We start from the raw sequence: 21,724 nt of genomic DNA on the forward strand, positions 1-21,724 counted from the left end.
GGGGGTAGGAAGGGTCAGAAATGAAGATGAGCTACACCCTCCACCTCCCCTGCTCATCTGGTCTGCAGGACCTCTGAGACTGGCCGGCAGCTGGATCCCAAGAACCCATCTCGTCTCCTCCTCCTCGGGTTTCATGATCTGGAGGCTAGAAGGAACCTCCCCAAAACCTGATCCTCTTCGCTGCCTCCCAGGGAGGTGGCCACTGCCCCCCTTGAGAATGCAAGAGACATTTCTAGTGAAATGCCCTTCCCCCTCCCCCAGGTAAAGGCTACCTCACTCAAACGTTCATGTCTGTGATTGGAAAAATCACGCCTGATACCAAAGATTTCCCCCCAAGGACTTGTGCTGGTTGCTAGAATTCCCTCGCGCTTGCCTCCGACTGTGTGCTCGCGGGCCTGCCCTGGGCCCTGCCCTCTAGGTGCCGCCACCCCCACTGGAAAGAGAATGAGAGAGAGAGAGAGGGAGAGAGGATAGTGAGGTCGATGAGTGCCTTTTTCTTGAACCAAAGATGTGTGTGAAATGTTCTCTCGTCCTTATCGACTCGCTATTGTCTGGGCTTTTTAAGCAGCTGGACCTGAGTGATGCTTCTAAAACCTTTGGGTGTTGGGGCATTCCCCTAAGAGTCCCCATTCTGGCTCAGCAACCACCCCCTTCCCCCAAATGTAGGTGGATGCGGCCCCTTTTACCCGCACCACCTCCACACCCCCCACACCCACGAACACCTGGGCCCCACTGGCCGGAGCACCTATTTTCAAGGGACACAGCTCCTTGGACACCCTCTGCTGGGCAAGTCACTTGCTCTTCCTGGCATTCAAAGCCCAAGGGTCAGAGGCCAGGAACCTCCTGTTTTGTCCCCTGCTGGAAATTTAGACATTGTCTTGTGATCCTTCTGGTTGCAGAACATTCTAGTTATGGTAAACTGTGGTCAGATCAGGTCAAGCCCCACTGACGCAGGTCACAGAAGCATCCCCCCATTCCTGGGTCCCTTTCTAACACCATCTCACACACACCAGCTCCTGTACCCCCTTCCTCCTCCAGCAGGCCCGCGCCCCACCCCGTCTGAGCCCCCTTGGGTCCTACCCTCCTGTCACCGACACCCAGTTGGCCATCCCAAACCAAAGACCACCCTCCACGCAGGGAACGACACCTCCAGCACAGCTCCTTTGAGCCTTTGACAATTTTCTCTGAAATACCTCAAAATATTTAATGTATAGTTTATGTGATTAAAAAAAATCCTTAGCTAGTTTTTGGAATACGTGACTTGAAGCTTTATACAGTTAAATTATAATTTTGCAGATGATGGTATGTCATTTCTTTGACGAGTTCTGTGGGAGACATATTGAATGTCGAGGCAGCGGAAGCTGGGCGGTCAGAGGCGGAAGGCAGAGGGAGCGCGAGCGAGAGCCTGGGCTGGGAGGACCGAAGGACGGGGCGTTTACAGATTTCTTACTCAAACGAGTCCTTTAGGAAAGAGAGGAAGAGAGAGAGAGAGAGAGAGAGAGAGAGAGGGATACCTTTGTGTTCTCTGGCGTGTTCTGTTTCTTGTTTTTGGAGTCAAGTCTTATAAGAGTATTTATTATTCTATGTGGTCTGTGTTCAAATGTAATTTAAGAAAAAAAGAAAATGGAAAAAAAGACGCAATGGAATTTGATTTGATGCATGACTAATGTACTCTTTCTTGATAATGTACTAAGTGGATGGGGTGGGGGGTGGGAACGGGGCGCGGGGCTGGAGCCCCGGAGTCCATGTGCATCCTTGTGTTTCGTGCCCGACCCCCGCTGTCTGGGCCCCTGTGCGCTGCTCTCTGTTGATTTCCCCCTTTCTGAGGATCTGTGTCCAGCCGGCGGGAGGTGGGGAGGGAAGAAGGCAGACAGCAAGGCTTAAGCACCCAAACTGGCTTCCCACCTCCCGGTGCCCACACACCGCCCGCCTGTGCCTGCTGAGTTCCCTGTTCCTGGCTCTCGGGCGCAGGTGGCTGTCACTGCCATCTTGGACCCCGGTTGGTTTCACATCAGCATGAATTCCCAAGTGTCTTGTTCAGAGGAGAGAGACAATCAATTGAGTCTTGTCGCCCAGGGTGATGTGAGGCTAGGGTGCAGCCCAACTTCCTGAGACCCTAAGGACCCTCCTGAAAGCCCCTCTCTGGACCCAGGACAGGCACCTGGCCAGGCTCCCCCGGCACCCCAAGCCTCCTCCTCGGCTCTGGGCTGGACCTGAGTTCACCTTTCTGTCCGGCCTGGGAAGTGGGCGATGCATTTCTGCTTCCAGCCCACATTGGGGCCCTAGACAACAGAGGGGTCTCCCGGAATCGTGAAAGGGGACTCCAGGCCTGTGACTCCAATTCTGGCATGAGGCCCCCCATTTCCATCAGGAGAGCTCACCTTCCAGGACAGGCCTCAGGCCCTTATCCCCTGAAGGACAGAAAGCCTGTTTGGAGGATCAACCCGCCTGAAATGAGGGTGGGGTGGCTTGTGCCCCAGGGACCCTGCCACCCAGCCCCTGCATCAGTGGAACTTGGGCCATTTCACGCTCTCTGCTCAAAGCAGTGTAAGCCACACCAGCCCGTCAGATCCCCGGGGTCCTCCTTGTAGCCCCGGCAGACCACCCCCCACCCATCCCATGGGCTGGTCTTCGGGTGGACCCCCACATCCGGGGGTGAGGAAGAGACCTGAGTGTTTAATCAAGACTGAACGCCAGGGCTGTCTTCAGGTGACACACTCCTGGGGTCATTCGAAGCCCCTCCCAATGCTCGAGGAAACAGAAGCCCTCTTCACCCCACCCTCAGGCGACAGGCTTAAAAGTTAAAAAAAAAAAAAAAAAAGAATCATCATCATTGTTAACCACTGCTGTGCTGGATTTGTTGTTTTGTTTTTCTCCAATAAATTATTTTCTAATCACTCACCTGGGCGTGTGTGTTGGCTGACAGTGAGGGGGCACAGGAGGGCAAGGAATGAGGCTCACCCACCACGAAAACAGGGAGGGGAGAGGGGACAGGGAGGAGGAAGTCTGTCTCCCCTAGCCCAGTCCTCTGCACTCCAAACCCCACCCTCCTCCATGGCCACGGTGGTCCCTGAGCCCGCAGCCCCACAGGGCTCCACCTTCCATGGGAACCATTAAAAATCAGAGAAAAGCTTGACGGTTTTGAGCCAACCAAGCCTCACGACAAGCATCTTGTTGGGACCTGCGTCTGAGGAGTCACTTGCCCATTGCTTCCTGGGGCCTGAATGTACGGTGGTTTATTTGAGGGGAAGAAACCAGGGCAGCTGGAGAGGGAGTAGGCTGGGTGGTGCCAGGGCTGGACCGTAGCAGTCGCCCTGGGAGAGGCTCGCAGGCGGCAGCCAGGGAGCCAGGACCGGTAGGCAGAATCTGCTTGGCACATTTTTTCTTTCTGAGAACAATAAAGTTCTCTTCACACTATCTGCCCCAGGGTGAAAAAAGGAAAAAATAAACAAACAAATAAAACTGGCTTTCCTTGAAAATCCCTCATCTGGCCACTAGCGTGTTTTGATTTTTAAAACCAGGAGAGACTATCGCAGGATGCATCACAGGAAGAAGCACAGGAAAAGCGTGCACTCAGGGAGCTCTGGGGTCAGACGCATCCTGCTTTATCAGGAGAAGAAAAGGATGCGAAGCTCCTGGAGTCGGGGAGCGCCTCGTGCTCACCAGCTGATGCTTCCCGAGCCCGGGGCCATCGCTGTGCCTCCTGAAGCAGGGGTGGCTGCCCCCTCTCCCCCAGGACAGGTGCGCCTTGGTTTGCTCTGGGCACTGGCAGCCGCTCCATGGGTGACGGCTGCCTCTCCGGGGGTGGGGCCTCCACCTCCGTGGGCCCTTCATTTGTGAACAGTTCTTCCCTACTCGGTGGCAGTTTCCACCTGAGTAGAGTGGGACTCAGGAAGTGGTGCCTTCCCCTTCTTATGGGGATGGGAGTCCTTTTGCCAGATGCACGGTCAGCTCCTCTGGGACAGCGGCGACATCTTCCAAAAGGACATTTTCTCCAGGGATGCTGGCTGGTTCTTTAAAGATGACTGGCCAGAGGGCAGTGGCTGGCTTCCTCTGAGAGACGATGGCCTCCCCTGGATTGGTGGCAGATTCACAGAAGAATATGGCCTTGCCTGCTTAACTGGCAATTCCTTGTGGAAAGACCCAGATTGCCGGTTCATGGAGGGAGCCTCACTTTTAGTGAAAGAGAACTGCCCCTCCATAGTCAAGGAGGACCTCATCGCAGAGGGGGCCGCACACCCTCGGAGGACGCCTTCCCCTGGTGCTGGTGCCTCTTCTTCCCCAGGAACGACAGGCTCCTCTGGTACCAGGGTGACTCCTTGGTGCTCGGGGCCAGTTCTGCGTCACATGGGACTGAGTGATCAGCCAGTGTGTCGCTGTTGACCTCTGGTGACCTCCGCAGAATGGTGCCCTGTGTGATGAGGTCTGCATAGCCTTCCCGGTGCGAGAAGGCATAGCTGGAGCGCCGGGTACGTGACTCCCGGCGTAAGTAGGGCAGGGGCTCCGCAGCGATCCCCTCAGCCGGAGCCTCCTTCTCCTCCTCCTGCAGAGCAAAGGGCAAGCAAGGCTAATCAGGCCCCCACACTGTGCTGATTGCTCTCAGGTCACCTGCTCCCAGTGGGGGCCATTCACGACCCTTGGCCGTCACTGGCCAGGCTCTTCCCTACCCAAGTTGAGTCCTCCCTGGGATCCGATTTTGGACCAGCCAATCACAATCCTTCCCTGGGACTTGACTTAAGTGCCCTCTTGAATCAAAGCCAGGAGAGGTTACCCGAGAGGCAGCCAGCTCTCCTGCCCGGGCGGCAGAACACTGCGAGTTTGTGGCCGTGTCTTGCTCCGCTACTGCAGTCAACTCTGCAGCCCATCCCAGCTGCAACTGGTCCTTCTAGGATATTTTTTTTAACTGAAGCCAATAAGTTCCCTCCTCCCACTTTCTTCGTTTGTGGTAAAATAGACATAAAATGTACCATTTAAACCATTCTTAAGTGTACATCTCAGTGGCATTAAGCACATCCACATTATTATGCAATCATCACTTCCATCCGCCTTCAGAACTTCGTCTTCCCAAACCAAAACTCTGTCTCCATCACACACTAACCCCCGTCCCCTCCCCCAGCCCCTGGCCCCACCATCTACTTCCTGTCTGTGGATCTGACTCCTCTGGGGACCTCCACTGAGTGGAGTCACACAGGATTTGTCCTTTTACTTCTGGCTTATTGCACTGAGTGTACTAATGTCATCAAGGTCCAGCCAAGCTGTAACCAGAGTCAGAATTTCCTTCTTTTCAAGGCCGAATAATATTCCACTATGTGGGCGAACTACACTGTCTTTATCCATTCATCTGTTGATGGATACTTGGGTCATTTCTAAGCTCCCCCTTTTGCCTAAGCATTTTCAGGTCATTTCTGTCATCTCAACCCCCAAGCCCTAAATAATTCACAGTGGGAGTCTGCCGGCGCCAGCACTGGGACCAGGCAGCCACCTCTGTCCCAGGAAGTACGGTTTCTACCCTAGGGTCCTGGGGTCTGTTACTGGGCTCCCCTTGAGGGCACTGGGCATGCGTACAGGTGTCCAATGTCCTCCCCCAGTTCGGCAGGCCCTTGGGTCCCCCTGCTCCCAGCATGGGCTCTAGGAATGTGCAATGGGGACCCCAGCCACCCTCACCTTGGGGTGTTTCTTCTTAAAAGCTTGGTAACTGACACGCAAGGCCAGGACAGGCAGGGTGTTTAAAGACACATTCAGCAGGACCACCAGCAGGATGGAGGGGTGGGACAGCACGTTTCGGCCAGCATCTGGCAACAGGGAGTTGTCACATCCTGGCCTAGGGCGGAGCCTCCCAAAAATCTACTCAGTGCCCCCTCCTTCTGACACTCCGCCTCCCTCCTCACCCTTCACACCCCGGAGGTCTTTGTGCACATTTCCTAAAGACCCAGTTCCCACCCATCTCTAGGGCTGGCCACCCCATTTCCTGCTGGGGGGCTTACACAGAAAAGGGAAGCTCTTGGGGGCGATATTGAAGAGCCAGAAGCTCTGGCTAGCCCAAGTTATGACCACGTAGAAGCAGAGGCTGAAGACAATGGCCAGCATGAACAAGACTGTCCAGTGCTTGGTGATGAGGATGACCTGAATGGGAAAGGAAGGTTAAGCCACAGGGGCTGGAACCCCAGGCAAGGCTATGTAGAGGAGAGTAGGGGCCAGGCCCCCAGGGTCAAAGGGCACCTGCTAAGGCCTCTCAGGCAGGGTCACCAGATGATAAGACCTCCACGGCCTGTGTCCAAGGTCCTATGAGGGGTGGGGTGGGCAGCAGCCCTGCCTACCTCCATGGTGATGGACAGCAGGCCTGACAGGGCCACAACCACGGCAAAAGACTGATAGTCACTGAAGGGCTCAGACATGCCCTGGCTGATCCACAGGGTCATGAAGAAGTTGACTAGGGAGGTGGCCGTGCCGTGGGCGAAGGCTTGGAGGAAGACCCAGTAGTTGAAGAGCTCATCCTTCTGGCCAGCGCTGTACAACTGGGGCAGCTCCAGGCTCTGCTCGGCGCTCACGTCCTGGGTGGGGGTGGAGATGGGGTAGGGAGATCCTGGAGGTTGGCAACACAGCAATACGCACGCGCTGGGCTGTTCTTGGCATGCCTGAACCGCGCTCACAAGAGTGGTGAGTTGGTGAATTTCGTTACTGGTGTTTTAGCACAGTTTAAAAACTATGTTTTTAAGATTTTATTTCTATGTTTTCAGAGAGAAGGGAAGGGAGGGAGAAAGAGTAGGAGAGAAACATCCATTGGTTTCCTCCTTCATGCCCCCAACTGGGGCCCGTCCCACAGCCCAGGCATGTGCCCGGCCAGGAACTGAACCAGTGACCCTCTGGTTTGAAGGCTGTGCTCAATCCACTGAGCCACAGCAGCCAAGGCTAAAAAGTTTTTAAAAACGGAGTTCAGCCCTGCAGTGGCTCACGGGATTGAGTGCCAGCCTGCGAACTGAAAGGTTGCTGGTTCAATTCCTGGTTGGGGCCAGCTCCCCAGTTGGAGGCATGAAAGAGGCAACCGACAGATGTTTCTCACCCTCTCTTCCCCTCTCTCTAAAAAATAAATGAAATATTTTTAAAATAAATAAATAAAAATGAAGTTCAAAGTCCCATTCCTAGGTCCCACCGAGGCATACCTCAAGTGCTCATCATTAGCCACCTGTGGCTGTTGGCTTCCATCTGGACAGCGTGGGCATGAGACACTTCCATCATCCTAAACATTCTACTGGATGGCCCTAGTCTGGGTTGCTTGGCCAGACCTTCTCGGGGAGGGAGGCAGGGTAAACAGGAAAACCATCTCTGCGGATGCCCTCCCTACCACTGTTCAGAGGGGCAGGTAGTGGGACCAAGATTCGGAGCTAGTCCCACAAAGGGTGGGGGTGGCTGGGCAAGAGGGCTTCACCCACTGTGGGGTTCTGGTGGGAACAGTTACATGGTAGTGGTTTCCCAGCCCCCCGCAACCCGCCCCAGCCCCACAGTGGGGGGAGGTAGGGCAGAGACGAGAGCATCTACAGGGAAGGAGGAGACAAATCTTCAGCCTGCTCACCTGCTCGAAGAGCCCGATGTACAGAACCGGGAGAGAGGTGTACAGCAGGTTGAAGAGCACCAAGAACCAGCTTTCATACAGCGGCTAGGGCGGGGAGGGTGGGGAGGGTGGGGAGAGTGGTTGGTGGTCAGCCTTCAGATGCCAAATGGCCAGAAACAGAAACGCTCTCTACGTGAGGAGACCCACCCAAGCCAGCTTGACACCTGGGGAGGATTTCAGATGAATTAGAAATGTTCGTTATAATCAAAGGTTGGGTTAAACGAGGCTGGGAGTTAAAAGGCAGAGAGAAGAAGCGGGGTCTAATTCTTCTAAAACAGCGCCATTGAGTGTTTGACTGGAGGGCTTCAGTGAAGACCTATAGGAGGAAAAATGGCTACAGAATGTCGTTTTTGGTTGTTTTAAACTTAGGGAGTCACAGATGGGTAAAAGAGTTGGAAGAGGCCCCACAGACAATGAGCCCAGCTCCCTTCCTGATGCACGAGTCCAGTCCAGTTAAAGGATATGAGTTTCGGTTCCAAAAGCCATTGTATGTGCATTTTGCGAGTGAGCAAATAAGTCATGATGAAGAACTTCACAAGAATCAAGTTTCTCCCTGCTGGAGAAGAGTCATAAATGAGTACCCAGAAAAGGCTAAGCTGAGACTTTGTCTCACATGTTCTGTGGGACTGGAATCAGAGGTGTCAGTGTGGACTCATTGTTTTTTAATACACGCAAGGTAGGTAGACGATAGACACAGAAGTGGGCAGAGACACAGAGATGCGCGTCTATCCGTGGGGCCGGATGTGTGCATTTCCTAGCTCTGCCTACCGAGAGGGCAACAGCGCTCTAGCAGCAGCAAGCGCACCGAGCCCAGCGCACTTGGCTCTTGGTGTCGAACTACAGTTCTCTAATGACAGAACCAGGGCCCTCACGGGAGTGGCTGATTCCAGGGTTGGGGCAAAGAAAAAACAAAACGAGCCTGGAACCTCTCTTCGAGCCAGAAAGTGAAGATGTGCTCAGGGAAAAGCAGGCCCATGTCAAAAGGACAAATTGGGGACAATTGGAGCAATAAAATACACAATCAAATAAATATCCAGGAGTCGATAATGATAAAAAGAAGTCATTTCACAAATGAACGAGGTTGAAGAAGGGGCTGGCTCTTTCTACAGAAGAATGCCAGTTAACAAACATGGAAAGATGGCATGCTGTCCTCTCCGAGGGCAGGAACAAGACGAGGGCGGCAGCCCTCACCATCCTACAGGGTGTTCCAGCCAAAGCCCGTAAAGAAAGGATATAAAAGGCATTCAAGCTGGAGAAAAAGAAAAAAAACTATCTCTATTTGCAGATAACATGCAGAAAATCCCAAAGGATCCGCCAGAAATCTCATAGGGCCAATAAAGGAATTCCACAAATTTGCAGGACACAGATCAACACACAAGAAACCATCTTTCTGGGTTAGTGGTCATGATCAGTTTAAATAACATATAAGCTAATTTTCAAAAAAAAGAAAGGAAGGAAGGAAGGGGGAGAGAGAGAGAAACCATCTGTGTTTTGAGACACCAGCAGCAAGCGATCCCAAAAGGAAATTAAGAAAATAAATTCCATGTATAGCAGCATTGAAAAGAATAAAATATCTATAAATAAAAAAATAAAACAAACAATACATACTTATCAAGGGCGCCTCTGTACAGTCCCCTCTCAAATGCCTGGGTGTCGGTGGCAGAGAGCTCATCCCTGTCACAGCTGTCTGTTTTCAGGTGATGTCCTTACACGCAGGCACTCGTCACCCTACAAGCTCTTCTGAAGCTCTGGGAGGCACACCTACTCTTCACTACGATACTGTTGAGAGTCTTGAAGTCTAGACCCAGCCCCCACAGTCTTCTCTGCTGGAGTTCAAGCTTTCCCTCTTTCCCCTGGAAAGGGCTACCTTTGGAGCACCTGCCCTGCCCTGCCCTGGCTTCAATGTTCAAATCTGCCAAATATCCCTGAAAAGTTTGGGCCCAGTGCTGTGCAGGAAACCTCCCCTCCCTTTACCTGGACTCTACACCTCTGAAAGCAGCCCCAGAAAGTGTTTCGTGGTCCTGCGACCTCCGGCAAGCCCTGCCGCGTGAGGACCCTGGAGTGTGAGCGTGCCTGCTGCCCTCCTGGAAGCCACAGGAAGGGCTCAGCGCCCACAGAGCATCCCCAAGGGGCTGTCCCTCCAGCGCACCTGGGCAGTGAAGCCGCTGTAGAAAGCGAACCAGATCTGAACCATCATGCTGGCCAGTGTCTTATAGATGAAGTAGCGCAGGAACTTGCAGACTCGCATGTAGGACCAGCGGCCGTGCACCAGCAGCAGCCGCCTCAGGAAGCAGAACTGGGCCAGCATGTAGTCGCTGTTCTGCACCGCCTGCGTGCCCTCCTTGCCCGCCAGCCCTACGCCGATGTCCGCGGCTGCAGGGACACACGCAGTCCATTGGTCCTGGGCCACCCCTGGCCCACCGCAGACCTCCCCCAGGCCTGGTGCCCACCACTCACTCTTGATCATGTTGACGTCATTGGCACCATCCCCAATGGCCAGGGTCACCACATTCTGGTATTTCTTGACCAGTGCCACGATCAAGGCCTTCTGCTTGGGCGTCATCCGGCAGCAGATGACCGCTCGGCACCTCGAGGCCAGTTCAACGAAGGCCCGCTCCCGTCGCACCTGGGGGCTCTCGTGCGTGTTGGACTCTTTGTTCTGTGGCACCAGCCCTACGCTTCCCAGCCAGGTCCTGAGGGTCTGCCCCCTCAGAGAGGTGCGCCTGGCTTGCAGGAAGTCTGTCCTCCGCTCGCCTGGCTCCTGCCAGGACTCCTCCGTGTCCACGTTCACATTTTGGACCAGCACCCGGGGCTCCTTGCTCGGAGAGAGCAGCAGCTGGTCCTGGCCAGCAAGGGAGGGTGGGGGGCAAGGGAGCATATCACTCTGCCTGCACCCCTCCCCTTTGTGAACCCTCTGTGCTGGTTGCTCCTCCTGCCCCAGCCCTAGCCCCAGGCTGGACTTGACTACAGGGCTCCAGACCCTCTGAAAACCATCTCGGCATAGCATTCACTTTGGCTTTTTCAACAGCCCACCCCAACCCTCCTCCCACCCCGCTGTCTGCTACTGCTCCCAGCCCCCTCCCATGTGCCAGGGGCCCCACAGTCAGCCCTGAGTTGACACTGACCAGGAACTCTCCACTAATGACCATGGCCATCTTGACCTGGAGCTGGTTCTTCAGGGAGCCCTTGCCGCTCAGCAGGTTGTTGTTGCTCTCCCAGTAGGCCTCCAGGACCTGACTGCAGGGAGCCAGCTGGGGCTCAGCCATGTCTGCATACAAGCTTTCTTCCATCCCCTCCCCAGCCGTGCCTCAGTTTCCCCTCTGGAAGTCCAGCCAGGTGGAGGTTGAGGACATTCTGCAGGTCCCCAGGGCCACACCTGAGCTATGGGTGTCCCCTAACACCCACCCTCACCCTGCCCCCACCAGTCTCTCGCCCCCACCTGCCCTCCTTACGCTATCTCCTGCTCCTCCAGAATGAGCATGTCCTCGGACAGGAGCTGGCAGGCAAAGCCGATATTCACCACTGTCTCTGCAAATCAGCCCAGCTCAGCCTCTGGGCAGCCTCCTGCCCAGGGGCCATGTCCACCCTGCCCCACCCACTAGCTATGGCAATTGGTTCAGTGGAGGGCATGTGATCCAGCCAGCCAATGAGAGCCAGCCCTGAGACTTTGGCTACAGCTCTGAGCAAAGGGGCCTGCTCTCTGGCTGTCTGGGGCTGAGCAGCTAGAAGGAGGCAAGTCTGGGGCCCAGGCCAAGAGATTATTAGACATATCATGCCTAGGGCCCGTGGCACTTTTAGGAACCCCCCAAAATGACTTAATTCCTTTCCAAATCAGAAGAAGAAAAAAAAGTAAATGTATTCCAGCCTGGACATTTGTCCTTATACCAACACAGTTGTAAACTGTCATTTTAAATGTTCTGTGTGTCTGTGCCCCCCGTCCACAGAAATGCTAACGGTGGGCCTGCTGGCACCCATGTCCGGTGGGGTCTTGGAGAACAAGACCAGTGGGTGGGAGAGAGCCAGGGCTCTGGGGACACAAGATCTGAGGTTCCATGCCAGCTTTGTCTCTAAGGGGCCGGGCAGCTTCCAGCAGGCGCCCCGAGGTCTCTGAACTCAGCTGGGCCCACCTAACATGCAAGGGTGACAAGAGTCTCAACTCGTGGTGTTGCTGTGAAGGCCAGACACTCCAGAGGCGCTCAGCACAGTGTGCCCCGCAAAGGGAGGTGCCTGGAGGACCCCAGCAGTTCTAATCACCTCACTTCCTCCTTTCCCAAGAGAAGGTAGGGGGCAGGGTTGAACCCAGACAAGCTGGATGGGCTGATGGTGGCGCTGGGGGCACATATGCATTCTCTCCCACCCGTCCCCCTTCTCTCCCTGCTGGGGCCGGCTGTCCGGAGACCTACCTGGCTTGTCTCCTGTGAGTACCCACACTTTGATGTTCCCTTGCTTGAGACACTGGATGGTTTCCAGGATGCCGTCCTGGAGCCTGTCCTCAATGGCTGTGGCTCCCAGCAGCTAGGTGGGCAGGGAACAGATTGAGCAGTGACCCAGCTGCCCCGGCAGCGGTGGGAGATCTGGGAGCCCACAGGGCTGGAGCCCCCTTGCCTCTGGTGCCACGCCCACCTGGAGGTTCTGCTCCATCTCGTCATACACCTGGTGCAGGGCTTGGGCCCGGTTCTGATGAAGGGCGCTGGCCTCCTGGTGCCGTTGGCGCCACTCCACATAGGTGTCCTCATCCACCTTTTTGTAGGCCAGGCACAGCGTGCGCAGGGTCTGCTTGGCAAAGGACTGGGGACCGGCCGGGCCATCATGTCACCACCCTGCCTCCCTGGCACTTCTCCAGCCACTGCCTCTCTCAGGCCCTCTCCCTCTGCCTAGGCTTCCTGAACCTTGACCCCCACCCACAGCCTGTTCTCCCCAAGGGAGCCGGGATCGTGTGCCACCCTGCTCCCCACTTACTCAGCCTCCCAAGAGGCCCACGTCTGTTCTGCCTCCAGAGCTTTCCAACCCCCCACCAGGAGCTCCCTCCCAACACTCTGCGTAGCAATTTCTAACTATCCCTGAAGACCCTTGGTGCAGCCCTGCCGGACCCCATCTACCACTTAGAGAGGGAACTAAAAGAAAAAATCCTGTGGGTATCCAGCCCCACCCCCACTCCCACTAGGAGAACGTAGAGCTCCAGAGATGCCCTGGGGGCTGGGTGGCCCCAAGGCAGGTACCTGTCCAGCTCCTTACTTGCCTCCCACTCCCTCACCCCCAGGTTTTGTACCCCAGTAGGTGGCCCCAGGCCTTGCTTTGGCTCTTCTTTTTTAAATATTTTATTTGCTTTTAGAGAGAGGGGAAGGGAGGGAGAGAAACATCAACGTGCAAGAGATACATCTATTCATGGCCTCTCGCAGCCCCCCAACCGGGCCTGGCCTGCAACTCAGGCACATGCCCTGACTGAGAATCGAACTAGCAGCCTTTCAGTTCGCAAGCCAGTGCTCAATCCACTGAACCACACTAGCCAGGGCTTGCTTTTGTTCTTGACTGAAGGTGGACCTCAGAGGTTGGACTTGGACATGACAGGAGCTCCCTGGCTATCAGGAACTCCACACAGGGGTTTTGCTCCTCTTATGCCTCAGTTTACCTATCCATTCCATGGGGCAGTTGAGCCAAGCCATCTTGCCAAGCTCCTGGACTCGGGTCGTTGTTCTGACTGCCCTTCCCCAGTTCTTAGTCAGAGACCAGCCGCCTGCCCCAGCCTCCCCATCCCGGCAGAGCAGGGACTCTGAGAAGACCTGAGTGAGGGCCCCAGGGCATTCTTTGCACAAAGGCACCCCCATGGTGCCTGTGCTGGATGATCTGGGGATGCAGCAAAGGGCTTGAGGAACCCCAAAAGGTTAGGAGTGGGCCAAGAACAGTAACTTGGTATGACATGTCAGCCCCATGTCAGGGTCAGGCGGAAAGTCTTTCTGGAGGTGGGGACCAGGAGGTGGCAGAGCCCTGAGAACACAAAGGTCCTGAGTGACAGAGTCGAGGAAGGCATCCAAGAAGAGGGAACAGTGTGTGCAGAGGCCCTGGGGGATCACCTGAGCATGGGGGAAACTGCAAGCCAGACACTGGGGTCCGGGGGAACCTCCTGGAGGACACCAAGAGCCAGTCTAGAGAAGCCAGCAGGAGACACAAAGACACAGCCTTGAAAGCCTGACTGAGGAGTTTTGGGTTCACCATGGAGACAAAAGATTTGGGGGCAGGGAGGCTGAGTGTGTCCCAGAGCCAGGCCTGGCTTGGTGGGGTGCGGCATCCAGGGCCAAAGACTAGCCACAGAGGGTCCTCGTGTAACAGAAAAAAATGCCTCTCTGTGCAGGTGCATCTTGGAGTTCAGGTCCTCCCTGCCCACGTGTGCTGGGGGAAGAGCACAGCCTGGCCGACTGTGCATGACCACCCCGCACACCTGAGGCCATCTCTCCGCACGCCCTCCTCCTCCCCCTCCCTCCCCCTCCCTCTCCGTATTCCCTCCCTTCCCACGGGGCCTCACCGTTAAGGCCTCTTCCGTGGTGGTCCACTCTTCCAAGCCTTTCTTACACAAGCGATCAAAGAGGACAATGTCTGCGCCTTTGGTGTAGAGGTAGATGGAGCCCTCGGGGTTTCGGACTGTGGAGGGAGAGGCCTGGCTGCCCATAAGCACACCCATTCCTGCCCACCTCCATCCCCCGGGCCGAGGGAGCTCACCCAGCACGGACATTCGCTTCCGGGCGCTATTGAAGTCCATCATGGCCAGGACCTGGTACACCCGCTCCTCCCCCAGCTCCACCACCGTGATGCTGTCCTGCGTGCGTGCCAGGAACACGTAGCCCAAATTCCTGGCTGCTGTGACCAGCGCCTCCTCATCAGGGGAAGCTGCCTGGTACAACAGCTGGTCTGGTGGGGGTGGGGACCATGGGAGTGGGGGTAGGGGGAGGTGAGCATTTGCTGAGAGCGGACTGTCTTTTGGGGACCCACCACCCATCTGCGGGAGGCCCCACTTCCACCCCTGTCGCCCCAGGGAGGAAACAGACACAGTAGGTGCTCACCAGATATTGACAAGACAATGGCTCTGGGGTGAGCACAACCTCTAAGCCAAACAAAAGAAAGTGGGCACTTGGATCCCAGTCTAGATGACTTTCCCTCCCAGCTCAGTAACAGACCGTGAACTCCAGGCCTGGATACCCTCTAGGTCCAGAAAAGGTCGGACTTGGTACCCGGGCCTGAGCACCCTCCAAGCTGGATGGCAGGAGCCCTGGGGGTCGGCTGGACAACATCTAAGGCTGGAAGACCACCTCAGAAGGCCCTCTCAGGCTGGGCAGCCTGCAACACACTCACTGTCTTTCTTCTGCACCATCACCGTGTGGCAGATGGCCAGCAGGCGCCAGAACTCCCGCACCATCCTGTCCTCCTTGCTTCGCACAGCACCCAGGAGCCTCGCATTTTGGAAGAGCAGCTTCCCATCAGCAAATTTGTTCCAGAGGTAGGGGCTCTCCTGGGGTGGGGGACAAGCTGGTTCTGGGTGGGACACTGCTCGTCCCTCCCTGTACATCCAGTGCTGCTGGGCCAGCACTCACCTTACGCAGGGCCTCCTCCTCATCTGGGCCTGGGGAAAGACCTCGTTTCAGGCCTCAGCTCCCCGGACTGCTCGGGGTCCCGCAGCCCCCACCCTCAGTGCCAGGCTCCCTATGGCCTGAACTCCAAACTAGACACCCAGAACAACAAAGGACTCTCAGCCTTAGCTTTGTCTTATGCACAAAGGAGGAAAAGATGGAGCCCCATTACCTAGGGATCTTAGAAGAGCCACCCAGAGAAGAATGAGGCCCCAGTGAACACATCTTTTGTGAACGATTAGTGGTGATTCTTAAAACCTGGTTGCCAACTTGGAGAAATTGGGTGATTGCAAATAAGAGCCTGGGCCCAGAGGGCTTATAGAAACCCAGGTCAGTGCCACTCGCCACAGGCACCACTGTTCCTTATCGCCCGCCCCCTAGACCCTGGCTGAGGGTCAGGCGGCATTTCCGTTTCTCATACTGGTGACTGCCTGCTACACCTAACCATTCCCCAGCTGGGTCCTCTGTCAGCTCCTGCTCTACATCCTGTCCCCTAGCTACAGACTAGACCAGGGGCTGGGGACCTATGCTCTATGCTACTGCCAGCTTTTAAGTGTGGGCTGTGAGTTAAGAAGGGTTTTCACATTTCTAGTTGGTTGAGGAAAATCAGAAAAAGAATATTGTCTTGTGAAACATGAAAGTGCTGTAGAATTCAAAATTAGTGTCCTCAGTAAAGGTTGGTGACAATCAGGAGCGGAATATTCTGTCTCGTGACATGTGAGGCACTATGAAATTCAAAGCGTGGTGTCCACACGCAGCAGCTGCTTTCTGGGGACAAGGGCTGAGCTGAGTCTCCACAGAGATGGTACAGCAGGCAGAGCTGAGAATATTGACCTGCTGGCCCCCAAAGAGAGGATGCCTTAGGCTGCAGCTCTGTGGTCCGGATCTGGTTGGGAGTGCTGGGGATGAGGCTGAGGGCAGGGGAGGTCAGCCATCCCTGAGACCCACACAGCTCTCCTGGCCGTCGCAGTTCCCCCGGGGGCCCTGCCACACCCCAAGGCTTGTCCTTGCCAGGCAGCCCCGCAGGTAAGCGTAGGTAAGGGACGTGCCAGGGCCAGGCCCCACCGTAGACAATGCCGTCGATGCAGCACTTCCTGAAGGTCATGACGTTCTGTGTGAGCGTGCCTGTCTTGTCGGAGAAGACGTACTCCACCTGGCCCAGCTGGTCACTGAGGCTGGTGTTGCGGGCTTTGGCAGGCATGTCCTGGGGCTCGTAGTACATCTGCACATCCCAGTTGACGAAAATGCTGTTCCCCAGGTGGATGAATTCAGCTCTGCAAACACAAGCTGGGTCATGCCCAGACCCGTACCCACCCCAACTCCCACACGTCTCCCTCTGAGCAGCGGGTGGGGAGGACGCTCACGTGAAGAACGCAGACATGGGCACCATGACGCTGAGCAGGATGAGGAAGCTGCAGGAGATGAGGAAAGACTCGGTGGTCACACTGTGCACGTGCTTCTCAGCCACGTAGTGGTGCTTGGCCTTGAATTCTGTCACCATGTCCCGGAAGCCCAAGGTCAAAGCCATAGAGATCAGCACCAGGAACGCGAAGATCTGCTCAGCAAATGAGAAGGTGGAGCATGTGGAGGGACCCGGAGCAGCACCTAGATGCCTCAGGGACTCGCCGACAGGGACACAGTCAGTGTAAAAGACACACAGAAGATGGGAAACCCCTCCCCCCCACCAAGATCCGCCCTCAGGATCAGGGAGAGGAGCTGGGAGGTGGCTGGCCGTCCCAGGGGGAGGGGAACTTTCAGGGGGTTTGCTGGGTTTTGTGGCTGCTATTTTAAAAATTATGACAATGATTTTTAAAAAGATAAAGTTGATTAGGCAAAAACTTAAGAATTGTTAAATAAGTGTGCATGAAGATAAGGTGAACATTTTATTATCTTTTGTGGGTTTGGGAAAATGTCAGGACCAAAATTTATTTTGTAGCCCTGAGTGGTGTGGCTCAGATGCTTGGGCTTTGTACCGCAGAGCAAAAGATCTCCCGTTCAGTTCCCAGTCAGGGCACAGCCTGGGCTGTAGGCTGGTCACATGTGAGAAGCAACCAATCGATGTTTCTCTCACACATTGATGTTCCTCTCCCTCTCTTCATCCCTCCCTTCCTCTCTCTTTAAAAATAAATAAAATCTTTATAAAAATTTATTTTAGAAAGACATTTTTTTAATATCATGATTATAAGAAGATTCTCTGGCCCACAGACCTGTCTGTATGATCAGGCCCCATGTTTTGCAGAGGAGGGAAACTGAGGCCTGAAGAGTGACAGCCGGGGCTTCTGTGGGGAGGGGCCCTCTCCCTTTCCCCTTCGGTGTTCCTTCCCACTTCAGGGCAGGGCTCTAGGCAGCTCACCAGCATCACCAGCCTGTTCATCAGACGATCTATCTTGGTTCTCTTCAGATGGATCTTGCCACAGTTCCTCATGATCTTTGTGTCAAAACCTGTAGGGTTTGCATCCATCCATCCATCCATCCATCAAATCCTCCACCCCTGTGTCATCCCCCCCCCACCCATGCACCCACCTGCCTAGTCACCCACCCATCTATATACAAGTACCCTGCTTTTTCCAGCCAGACAACAAGGGTGCTGGCTCAGTACGTCCATTTCCAAAGTTCTAGAACCCAGGCCCCATAGAAGCCATGCTGCGAGCCCCACGTCTTATGCTGCAGACACGCGGCAGCCAGGTGTGGCCTCGTGACTTTTTCCCAACGACCACAGGGCTCTCGCCCACCCACACCAGGACAGCTCGCACTGCAGAGGCCCTAGAGTGGCTGTACCGGCATAGATGACCATTCCGTAGCAGGTGTCTGTGTTCCGGATCTTGCAGCCTCGTAGAAGGATATTGCCACTGTCCAGGGAGTATTTCTTGCCCTCCCACTTCAAGTGTCCCATAAAGTGGTGCATTCGACTGTTGGGTTCTTCACACACCACCTTGCCTATGGGCAACCACGGAGCCGAGGGCATGGTTGGGGTTGGGCCACTCCTCCCCAGTGCAGGGTGGGGCAGGTTGTGGGGAATATTCCATCACCCTCTGGTTCTGGCCCCCATCATGGGCCCTGTACTGTCTGCCCAGAACTTGCCCCTCTGGCACCGCCACCCCGCTGCCACAGAGCCTCTCCTGGATTCTCCAGAGCTGGCCCTGTTAAGCCTCAAGGCTTCCGTACATGCTCCTCCTTGTGCCAGGACTCACAGCTCCTTAGGGAAACCCTCCCTGACCTTCCAGCCAGATCAGTTTCCCTGCCAAAACCCCTTCCTCCTGGTTATATCCTGCAGGGTCAATAGACATTTACTCCTGCCACTGCTGTCACGAATACCTATGAGTTCTCGGAGAGGAGATGCCAGCCTCGTCTCCATCACACTGGGACCCTGCAGCCCCGCCCTGGCCCACCGTGCCCAGCCCTCCCAGCAAACACGGCTTTCCTCAGATATCATGGAAACAAACGCACCCGTGCATGAGTGTCGAGAGCAAAGGGGCCGTGGTTTGAGAGAATGAGTCTGCTCTAGAGCCAATTAGAGTGTCTTATCTTTGTGACAAGGCAGGGAAAAAGTCATGTATCCCCTTGCTAGGCTCTGGCAAACTGTAGTTGTACCCACAGGTGTGAAATGTCTCACTTTTCAGGTGGAAAATAAGAAGCTGTGATGGATAGGTCGGTTCCCTGTCTGTCTGCACAGGCTGCCTTCGTCATTAAAAAACCAAAAACATTTTCTTTAATGTGATCACATTTCAAAAATAAAGTGTAATGCTTGATAAAATGGTGCAGCATGTTTCGTAACAATAACAGAAAACACCTCGACTGTTGAGTGGATGGAAAGAACATGAAACAGCCCTGGCTGGCGTAGCTCAGTGGATTGAGCGCAGGCTGCGAATCAAAGCATTGCAGATGCGATTCCCAGTCAGGGCACATGCCTGGGGTGCAGGCCACGGCCCCCGGCAACCGCACATTGATGTTTCTCTCCCTCTCTCTCTCTCTCTCTCTCCCTTTCCTCTCTAAAAATAAATAAATAAAATCTTGAAAGAAAGAAGAAAGAAAGAAAGAAAGAAAGAAAGAAAGAAAGAAAGAAAGAAAGAAAGAAAGAAAGAAAGAAAGAAAGAAAGAAAGAAAGAAAGAAAGAACATGAAACAGGCCCGGGATAAGCTGGCCCATTCAAAGGCATCCCAACCCCCCAGCACCTCCCAGAAGGCCCCACCGCCATCCCCAGACCCAGTGAGAGGGGGAACTTTCATGTCCGCTGCACAGAGGGGCCAACAAAGGCCCGGGTGGGGTGCATGAATCGCCACCGCTCACCTTGAAAGGAAGTCATGTTCCTGATGCTGGTTAGCTCATGGTGCGTGACCCTCGGGGCTTGTCTGAACTTCAAGTTGGTCTCCCTGGTGATGAGAAGGGAGGAAAGTGAGAGGTGGGAACAAGTAGCACTCTGGGCAAGGCCCCCCCAGCCCCCTTCCAGAGCCACTGAAACATTTTCACTGAGCCCCTACTATGCACCAGCTGCCAATCAGGAGGCCGAGGCCCAGAGAGGGAGAGGGCCTTGCCCAAGGTCACACAGGACATGAGCAAAATGGCTGAGGCAAAACTCTAAGGTCTTCTCACTTTCAGGCACCTGCACCTGAAGCGCAGTAGGGCCCCAGCAATGTTGCTGCAAAGAAGGTTGGCCCCTTCTTCTGATTTAATGTTATTGCCCCCCGCCAGTTTGAGGGTGCCCCACACATGCTCCCAGGATGAATGACCTAAATACCCCAGTGGGCTTGGGGAGCCACATTTTGTGGCCACTGGGGAAGGCCTCGCTGGTTCCCAGGTTCCCAAGCCCCCAGTGATGACCGGCGCCTCACCCATCAATGTCGGCTGTCTCCACATAGCACAGGCTGCTGGGCTCCGTGCTGGCCAGCAAGAGCACGTCGGCCTGAGTGGGGAGGTGGAGTGGGAGGGAGGAAACAGCATCGTGGAGAGGGGTGGGGGGCAGGGACCGGAGGAGGACAAGCAGGAAGGCAGCCCTCCCCCAGCAGCAGGGAGTTCTGGGCCGGCTGATAGTAGCTCACCGGGACAATGTTGTCTTTGTGCAGACGAATGAGGTCCCCCACACACAGGTCCTTCCATTTTTTCCACAGAAAGCTGCGGGGGGCAGGTGGCAAGTGTGAGAGGGGACCCCAATCAGGCCCACCTTTGAAACTCCGGCCCCCATGCCACCCCCAAGCTGGAAGAACAGCTTGGGAAACCGGCTGCAGATGCCCCTGGGGTGCTTTACTTCCCTGCGTGCCCACCTGCAGGTCTTTGTGGGGTGTGGTGGGCTCGGCCCACCTAGGAAGTCCAACCTTCCCTAACTTTGCCCCTCCTGCTCGTTCTGTATCCAAGTGCCTTCAGACCTTCTGTGCCTCTCCCTGCAGCTGCACGCGCAGCCCTGTGAGGGTTAGCAGTCAGGTCCTCATCCTCTGTCCCACCACAGAGCCCACACCCAGGCCTGGTAGACAGCAGGCATCTAATAAATGCTGGCTGGGTCTCTGTCAGACATCAGACTCAACCGGGATGCCCAGGGGACATGAAAGGTTCCAGGCACTCCAATGGGCACCCCTCCCTGATGTGTCCTCACCCTTCCACACCCCCCTCCACTGTGCTGGAGTCTTCTTCCTTAGGACGAACTCCCCCCAACACAGCACCAGAGGCCTCACCTCTTCCCGACCAGCACCTGGCAGGGCCTGTTGTTGACGGTCCGGTCACTCCTGTGTCGACCCTGAGCCAACAGCGTGGATCAGAGGGGGGGGCTCCACCCCAGCCCTGCTCCCCCAGGGGGATCCCACCCCCAGCCATGCCCCCATTCTGCCCCCACACCGCCTTGGTGAGGGCCCAGGTGCAGAGCACAGTTCCAGCTCGCACATGTGGTCCCGATAGTGAGCCCACACCATCCACATCTGTCTGGGGCCCCTGGTGGGGGAGGGGACTGTGGGGACAACTGCTATTGGCAGCAGAGGGAAGGCATAGTCCACCTGCCACCCAGCGTGGCAGCAAGGGCCAAAGGCCACGGGGCACCTACCCCTTGTGGCAGCAAGACAAGGACCCCACCTTGTCCCCAGTCCCCTCCCTGGCTTTCCTCCGACCCCACTTACAATGTCGTCCACCAGGTCTCGAGTGGCCCGGATGACGAGCAGACAGACGAAGGGAGTGAAGAGGGTGAACCACGGCAGTGTGGAGATCTCAGGGACGCCCTGACACACAGGTGGGTCATGCTGGGTGGGCAGTGCTGACCCTGCATCCCTGACACTCCCCACAACCGCTGCCCCCGCCCTCCCACCCAGCCCCTCAGCCTGGCATTCCGCGTCCCACCTGCCAACTACCTGGGCCCAGGGCCGGCCAACTCCCCACACAAACCTTGGGACGGCTGCTGCCTCTCCAATCCCTCTCCCTTCCTGGAACTTCTCCCCAGCAGACTCATCTCCCCTCCCTGACCAGCTCCCATGTTGCGCTCCCCAGGAAGCCCTGCTGACCCCAAGCTTGCTCTCCGCTC

The 21,724-nt window shown here is 55.7% G+C and overlaps 1 protein-coding gene across 8 annotated transcripts in view; it reads right to left on the minus strand.

The window, feature by feature from the left end:
• The window catches only part of ATP8B3 (ATPase phospholipid transporting 8B3), a 30,002-nt gene that overhangs the window by 4,824 nt on the left and 3,454 nt on the right, over positions 1-21,724 (minus strand). For 3 of the 8 annotated variants that reach the window (XM_036032148.1, XM_036032146.1, XM_036032151.1), the window contains 24 exons: positions 21,327-21,425; positions 20,892-20,953; positions 20,265-20,337; positions 20,058-20,128; positions 19,516-19,598; positions 18,007-18,165; positions 17,582-17,670; positions 16,593-16,783; positions 16,294-16,502; positions 15,193-15,221; positions 14,954-15,110; positions 14,324-14,512; positions 14,130-14,245; positions 12,233-12,397; positions 12,013-12,124; positions 11,062-11,137; positions 10,735-10,846; positions 10,067-10,451; positions 9,759-9,982; positions 7,571-7,654; positions 6,318-6,551; positions 5,985-6,123; positions 5,665-5,792; positions 1,301-4,543 (listed from right to left, as the gene is read on the minus strand). In XM_036032148.1, coding sequence (XP_035888041.1) covers positions 4,217-4,543; positions 5,665-5,792; positions 5,985-6,123; positions 6,318-6,551; positions 7,571-7,654; positions 9,759-9,982; positions 10,067-10,451; positions 10,735-10,846; positions 11,062-11,137; positions 12,013-12,124; positions 12,233-12,397; positions 14,130-14,245; positions 14,324-14,512; positions 14,954-15,110; positions 15,193-15,221; positions 16,294-16,502; positions 16,593-16,783; positions 17,582-17,670; positions 18,007-18,165; positions 19,516-19,598; positions 20,058-20,128; positions 20,265-20,337; positions 20,892-20,953; positions 21,327-21,425 — 3,513 coding nt within the window. In that variant the 3' untranslated portion in view covers positions 1,301-4,216. Of the gene's footprint in view, positions 1-1,300; positions 4,544-5,664; positions 5,793-5,984; positions 6,124-6,317; positions 6,552-7,088; positions 7,284-7,570; positions 7,655-9,758; positions 9,983-10,066; positions 10,452-10,734; positions 10,847-11,061; positions 11,138-12,012; positions 12,125-12,232; positions 12,398-14,129; positions 14,246-14,323; positions 14,513-14,953; positions 15,111-15,192; positions 15,222-16,293; positions 16,503-16,592; positions 16,784-17,581; positions 17,671-18,006; positions 18,166-19,515; positions 19,599-20,057; positions 20,129-20,264; positions 20,338-20,891; positions 20,954-21,326; positions 21,426-21,724 lie in introns of those variants that run through there. The other 5 variants (XR_004904649.1, XM_036032147.1, XM_028521262.2 and 2 more) reach the window with 5 other exon arrangements.

The sequence above is a fragment of the Phyllostomus discolor genome, chromosome 8 (genome assembly GCF_004126475.2).
Source record: "Phyllostomus discolor isolate MPI-MPIP mPhyDis1 chromosome 8, mPhyDis1.pri.v3, whole genome shotgun sequence".
Lineage (NCBI taxonomy): Eukaryota > Metazoa > Chordata > Mammalia > Chiroptera > Phyllostomidae > Phyllostomus > Phyllostomus discolor.